The sequence below is a fragment of the Eubalaena glacialis genome, chromosome 3, assembly GCF_028564815.1.
Source record: "Eubalaena glacialis isolate mEubGla1 chromosome 3, mEubGla1.1.hap2.+ XY, whole genome shotgun sequence".
Classification (NCBI taxonomy): domain Eukaryota; kingdom Metazoa; phylum Chordata; class Mammalia; order Artiodactyla; family Balaenidae; genus Eubalaena; species Eubalaena glacialis.
The window spans coordinates 32522758-32529910 of record NC_083718.1 but is presented as its reverse complement, the minus strand read 5'-3'; the positions used below and the strand labels follow the sequence as shown (position 1 = coordinate 32529910).

At 50.0% G+C, this 7153-nt stretch overlaps 1 protein-coding gene across 1 annotated transcript; it reads left to right on the top strand.

The window, feature by feature from the left end:
* The first annotated feature begins 1960 nt into the window (after positions 1–1960).
* Positions 1961–6004, top strand: IL24 (interleukin 24). Its single transcript, XM_061185454.1, has 5 exons — positions 1961–2131; positions 3224–3286; positions 4167–4325; positions 4785–4859; positions 5760–6004. Exons 1-5 carry the CDS (start codon positions 1961–1963, stop codon positions 5841–5843), a joined length of 552 nt encoding a protein of 183 aa, XP_061041437.1. The 3' UTR covers positions 5844–6004.
* Positions 6005–7153: the final 1149 nt, after the last annotated feature.

Here is a 7153-nt window from a genome sequence, read left to right as displayed (position 1 = left end):
TAGCAGTAAGAAGACTAGTGTACTCTGTACAGTAATAATTGGTTTACCTGTGTATAGGGGTTACAAAGCACCTCTGTGTCACTTTCGCATTTGCTCCTTACACCTGCCCTCTGAGGGTGGCGGGATGGGTTTTTGTTTGTTTGCTTGTTTTAATTTTATGGATGCAGAAACTGAGGCTTGAGGTAGCTAGACAACCTGCCCCTGGCACACCGACAGTGGCAGAGCTAGAACTCAGACCCAGGTCTCACCTCACCTCAGAGGCTGCTTTCTCCATTGCCCCATTGTCTCAGAGTGAAGGGTGACTAGGCAGTGAAGCAATTCTCTAGGAAAGCATGACCAATTTCCCTTTCTCCACCTCCCTCTTCTTCCTCCGCCCCTCCCCCGCAGCCCCCGTATACAGGAAGCTCCACAAAGCCTGGCTTGCCTGCGCACCTTTACTTTTGAAGCAGCTTCCATAGCTGGAACAGGAGCCTTCCATTCACAGTTACACCCTGATCGGTGAACGGTCGGGGTGCCTGCCCAACCCTCTTCCCCTACAGCAGGAGGCAGCCACCTCTAAACAGCAAACCCTCAAGCATCACTTCTAGGACCTGAGGTGAGTGATGGGAGAGTCTTGAGTACTTGGCTTTGAAGCCTTACACTGACCGCTGCCCTACTGGGAATGGGGGCTGGGGGATGGCAGAAGTCAACTTTTCCAGTGTTTATGTAAGGGTGAGATATACCATGAAGCTGAGCTACTTTCTCGGGTTTAACACCAAGAAGAATTTAGGCTGGAGGAGAGGAAGGCCAGGAGGATTACGAGGCCTAGAGATGAATTTGCAAGACAGGCTGCAGATCCTGTGGAGTTTGAAAGAAGGGAATGGAAAGACTCTGAGTGAGAGGCTGAAGCACAGAGCTGCATGACAGAACAATGGGTGCTGGCCCTGGGCCCGCTTCTCTGGCCCATGTGTTGGCAGGCACTCCAGAGACAGGCCTTCTCCCGGCTTCCTGCCCAGTCTAGGGGTGGAAGACTGAGCATCCTCAGGTGTGAGACCAGGGCCAGGAGTAAGAAAGGGAGGGAGGGACTGAGCTCTGAGGAAAGAAGGAAGGAAGAAAAGCAAAGGACAAAGAAGTCAGGGAGAAGAAATCTCTGCATACAATTATGATAGACAGACAATGGGGTTCCCTTCCTCTAGCTTGGGGCTCTTCACAGAGTCTTTCAGTGGAAGGTTTTAAAGGTGATTCATCTGGAAATCTGATTCCTCCTCTTGTTCAGCTACCTGAAAATTTAATTCTTAGAGTCAAGAGCCAGTCGGTCAGTTGAGGTGGCATAGTGAATGTGTGACCGTAACCTATCAATCAGCTAGCCCCTCCCTGTAGGTCAGGATTAAACCCACGGCTCCTCATGAGTCAGAGGTGGCCTTCTCCTGGGGGATGGGAGAAAGACCTGTCCACGTGGGCCCGGTGACTTAAGGGCAGAACTCAGACAGGCAAATGCCTAGTTAAGCTCTCTATCCTGCTGAGTTTGGGCCCCCTATATGAGTTCTTTGGCACATTATAAAAGAGTGAAGAAATGGCACTCCTCATTTCTTCACTCTTTTTGGTCAAATTCTGACTAGCAGGTTGTTGGCTAGAGTTAACTGTAACAGAGCAAGGAAGGAGGTGCAGGGTGTGTGTGTGTGACATGGATGGGGGGTGGGGGGCAGATAGCGGGAAAGCCAGATCAATGGGTATGAGACTGCAGGGCAGAAAGAACCTTGCCCCACCCCAGGGCACCTCAGCAAGGCCACATGTTTGAATTATTCTAACACCGGGAACCCACTCTAGTTTCAGGTTTCCCATCTGTGTGTCCCCGAGGCTGGCCGAGGCAGAGCCAAGGAGCATTACTCTGGGGTGTACCCCTGCTGGGGCAGAGGGCCTGCCTCAGAGGGATGCCCCCCTTTCTTCCAGCAGGATCCTCCTGGTCCTTCCCCTGCTGCAGATGGGCTCTCCTGTGCACATGGCTGCCCTTCCCTGCCTGAGTCTGATCCTGCTTTTCTGGAGCCAGGGTCCAGGGGTCCAGGGCCAAGAATTCCAATTTGGGCCCTGCCAAGTAGAAGGGGTAGTTCTTCAGGAACTGTGGGAGGCCTTCCAGGCCATGAAGGACATTGTGGTGAGTGAAACGTTGTTCTGAAGCCAGCCGTGGGGGTGATTCTGGGTAGAGGATAATATTTTATGATTATGGAGCCCTTTGCAGCTTGATCATCATTTTCCTATCCAGGAACTTAGTGAAGTCAGAGGTATCACAAGTCTACATTTCCTCTTGCCCTTGGGGAAACTGAGGCTCAGAAAGATGTGGCCAGTCTGTAGGAAAAGAAACAGCCCACGAGGAATAAAGAAGGGAGCCCGATTCATTTGAGCTTCATCTATATCCCAGGGTTACATGAGATTCCACCAATGGGAAGTCATGGGAAATCCTTTGAGACCCACTAGAGTTTTCACCTACTGCTTTGCCAGCTCTTACTAGTCTGTTCCCACCTGCTTAGGCCTTGAGTAAAGGTCGAAGAATGTTTAATGCTGAGCTGGGAAAGAATGGTTAATAGAGCTTGTGACATGTACTCCTTAAAGGACAATCCAGATGCAAGGCAGAAAGAAGGAGCTTGATGAGGCAGCTAGGGAAGAGGGAAGGGTGCTGCACTGGAGACAGGGCACCTATGTATGATCTTCACCTTGAAACCAACCCGTACAGCAACCCCTACCTTCACCCCCATCAGTTTCCTTATTTGCACAATGAGGAGGTGGGACAAAGGAGCTCTAAAACTCCTTCCTCTCAAGCATTCTTTGGCTCAAAATTCAAGAACTGGGATGAGTGGTGGGCTGCAGGGGAAGCTCCAAGGGGCAGCCCCCCGACCCACCTCAGAATATGGAGGTAACATCCCGCTCCTAGTGGCTCTTAAACCACATGGGCTTATTTCTTCCTGCCTCAAGTGACCAAAGGAATCAAACACGTCCCTCATCAAAGCTCTAAGAGCTCCTGGGATTCCATCTGCCCCTGGGGGCCAAGATTGGTGATTTTCTGGGCCTGGAACCTTGAACCCCTACCCCAGGGGCCAGCTCAGCATGGCCTTTCCTGGGTCCTCCCTCTGGCCTCTGAGATCTCACAGACTGGATAGATTTAGGGGTCTGGGGAAGCAGCGTGTATTTGCAAAGTTGGTTTCTATGCTGACCCCCAACCTGGAGACATCTGTTCTTTCTGTTTGCAAAGCAAGCTCAGGATAATGTCACAAGCGCCCAGCTGCTGCGGAAGGAGGTTCTGCACAATGTCTCGGTAATCAGATGCTGGGGAAGGATGGTGCCTCCTCTGGGTGGCTGGTCTTCTATGGGTGACGCTGAGGGGTTGTCTAGGGGAGGCTGACAGAAGACTTCACTTCTGCCCTGGGCTGAGCCTGCACAGGACAGGGCTTGGTAGTGAGCCAGAGAAGTAATATCTGGGGTTGTCACCTCAGTATCTGGGGTATATGAACATATGGCATGAGGAGAGGGGCGGGGATTGAGGCTTGTAAACCTCTGTCTCCATTTAGCCAGAGTTGCCATCAATCTAGATTTCTCTTTCGCTTTTGTCAGCCCAGTGAGCATGTGCTTAGGCCACTTCCATGCCCCTACTTTTTTCTCACTTGTTACTCATCACCCATCTAGGCAGTGAGCACAAACGACTGAGCCCTGATCCCTGAGAGATGCTGAGCTTCCCTCTGTGGCACTTCAGAGGGCCAGTGTGCAATCTCTGTGCTCAGGGATACTAGTTTTCTTTTCTCCTCATTTCTTCTCCTTCCAAGCCTTTTCCCTGCCGACTCTCAACCAATCAAGATCTGGTGCTTTTCAAGGTCCGTCACCGCCCAGAGCTATTAGAGAGGCCATGTGGTATAGAAGAAAGAATACTAACCAGATGGGAGTCAGGAGTCCTGGGGGCTAGGCTGTGTCTGCCACTGACCGGCCATGGGACCCTGGGTGAGTCCCTCCTTTCTGGGTCTGCGGTTCCTCCTGTCAAACAAAGGGGCCTGAAGGCTCCTTAAGATCTAACATTTATCAGCATCTCCTAGAGGATCGCTGCCTCTACTGTGCTTATCTTGCCTTGCGTGGCACGTGAGTGGTTCATCCAGGGCTGGGGTGGGCAGAGGTCTTGGCTCCGCAGTGACCCCGCCCCTCCCCAGGAGGCTGAAAGCTGCCACCTCATCCATGCCCTGCTGAAGTTCTACTTGAACACTGTCTTCAAAAACTACCACGATAAGGCAGTTGAATTCAGGATCCTGAAGTCATTCTCTACTCTGGCCAACAACTTTATTGTCATCGTGTCCAAACTGCAACCCAGTGTGAGTAGAACAAAGCTGGGACTGAGGCCCACAGGATATGCTATGTTTTCAGAAGACTCGTCTTCCCTTATTTGGCCCTGGCTTTTATGCCACGACAGGGAGCTGCAGGTGTCATGGAAAAGAGCACAGGCTCTGGACACCAGCAGTTCTGGGCTCAAATCAAGGTCTGCTTCTAACCAACTGGGTGTGCATTTGCAAGGTGGTCAACCTCTCTGGGCCTTGGTTTTCCTATGTATAAAATGCTGATAATCACCCCTATGTGGCAAGACTACAGTGAGAAGTAAAGGACGCAGTCCCTGCTGCATGGTGGGAGTTCAGCATTGGCCACCTTGGGGACGTGGGATTCGGAGCTGTCCTCTTAGGCCTGGGGCACCCCTTCGGCGTCCTTAGGAAGGAGTGGGAGGGGGCTTGCCTCTGCTCCTACCCGACACTTGGCACACTTTTTTTTCTGTTATCCAGCAGGAGAAGGAGATGTTTTCCATCAGTGAGAGCGCACGCAGGCGGTTTCTGATGTTCCAGCGAGCATTTAAACAGGTAATCAAAGCCAGGAACTGAGAGCTGCCCAGCTGGAAGTAGACTAGCCTGAAGTGTCACACGATTGTTCCTCAGGGACCGAGTGCAGAATCCAGTGCAGCTGACTCCACCTGGCTGGCCCCAAAGCCACCTTACTTAGAACAGCTGTAGCTGCGTCAATTGCCATATACTCTGCATAAATACCACAAATGGCAGCCTATTTTTCTGCCAGTTTTCAAGTTAAAATGCTATTATATTTCCCTACAAGACGATTTCACTACCAAGGACATTCCCAAGTGAGAGTTTTATGGGTACTTGAGGTGGGCGATTGGAGTCAGAAGTGAGGGGGAAGGAAGGGAGAACCCCCAAGCACAACACACATTGCGTGTTTTCCATGATGTTCAAAGGGTCTAGTCTGTGAAAAAGAATTACGGGAATCATGTTGCCTTTTCCTAAATTAAGACAACAAAGAAAATCCCAATTTCATACCCAGCTCCCCCCCAAAGCAAATACAATTTTGGTCATTTTTTGAGGAACAGATACCCCAGTTTATAAATAAATGTTGAAGAGCAATAATATACAAGGGAAAGGGGCCACCCGGGCCTCAGTTTCCTCATCTGCACAGTGGACTCAGGGGATGGACGGAATCCACCCTGCCCTGGGATTCTGATTCTTGGTGACAGGGACTCCAGATGCTTTTCCCTTGCTCCTTATCCGCTGCCACTCACCAACCCATCTGTCCTCACCTCTGAAGCAGACAACACTCATAGACGGGGAATAATTGATGGGTAGGTGACTTTGTCAGAGGTCATCCCAAAGGGGACTCAGCCCATGATTTGGAGTCAGACCGGGTTCAGGTGCCGGAAGGAAACCTATTCTTGTGGCTAACATGACAGATCTTCAACTCTCCTTTCCCTTTAGTTGGACAGAGAAGCAGCTGTGACCAAAGCCTTTGGAGAAGTGGACATTCTCTTGACCTGGATGGAGAACTTCTACCAGCTCTGAAGGCCTAGGCCAGGATACCCTCCTCGTTCTCTGTGTCATTTCAAACAAGCGTCCCTCCCCATGATGTTCTCTGGGTGCTTCACATCCTTGACCATGGGCCCCATCCTTGGCCCAGGCTTATCCTCAAAGACTTCATTCTTTAAGTGACCCCAACAACAGTCGTGGAAGGTTCCCTTGGGTGCTGCGAATAACCTACAAAGCAGATTCTTATATTTATTATAACGCTATTTAATTCCTATCAGTGTTTTAACCGATGCCATATTTATTTGTCAGAATGAAAGTTCTGTGAAGGCAGCAACGACAGTGCCCCATGCTTCTCTCTGATCCTCCACAATCCTTGCCACCACGTGGGGTAGAGGATGGGTGCTCAGTAAATGCTTAATAAATTGGATTTTTTTTAACCTGTCTTTGAATTGTTGAGGAACAATGAGGGATGTTGGGATGTGAAGTTGAACTTTAGGGCATGGAAATCACATTGTCATGACACCTGCAGGGGTCATCTGCAGAGCACTGGGGTGAGGGTGAGGGCACTGGTTTGAAATATAAATGATAAAAGATATAATGCAGGGGTGTGCCCAGAACAAAGCAAACTCTCCCTAAACACTGCATTTCTTGCCCACACTCCCCACCTTACTCCCACCATCCCTGCCCCTTGAGTGCTCTCTTTCTTATCCTACTCACTCTTCCCTTATCTGCCACTTGGGAGGGTGCCAGTGTCAAGCTGACCTCGTGGATGGTGTCATCATACCTGGATGACAGGTATGATGGTGGTGTGAATATAATTTAGGGTTAGGTTAGGGTTAGGGTTAGGGTTATGTGTTATCCCATCTGTGATGACATTCCCTGCTCATAAAAAGCAGGCACCTCGGGAACCTTTCCTTTCTATCACTGGACCAGTGCCCAGAGAAGCTGAGTTGTGTGTCTGGGAAAGGCCTTCTTCCTAAAAGCAAGACTGGACATTCTCTAGTCTCAAGCTCTGACTGAACTTTGTAGTTGATTGCAATCCAAAGATATAATGTCTGCCTAACTCTGCTCTTGTTCAGAACACTCAAGAGGATGAATATATGTAGGAGGTGGGATGTCTCTTCTTCCATGACGTGAGTGCTCTTGCAGAACAACTGGCCTTCCAGGAATCCCATATCCTTGTTCTTCCCCACCTGGCTATAAGCCACCTGGACTGGCAAAGAGAGGAGGTGCATTTCTGAAAGCAGAGAGATGTAATGGCTTTGGATAGCTCAAATAGACCAAGGCTAAGATAAATGCACACATTTCAGTGCATGGAAGAAGGATAAATAGATGACAAAAACTAT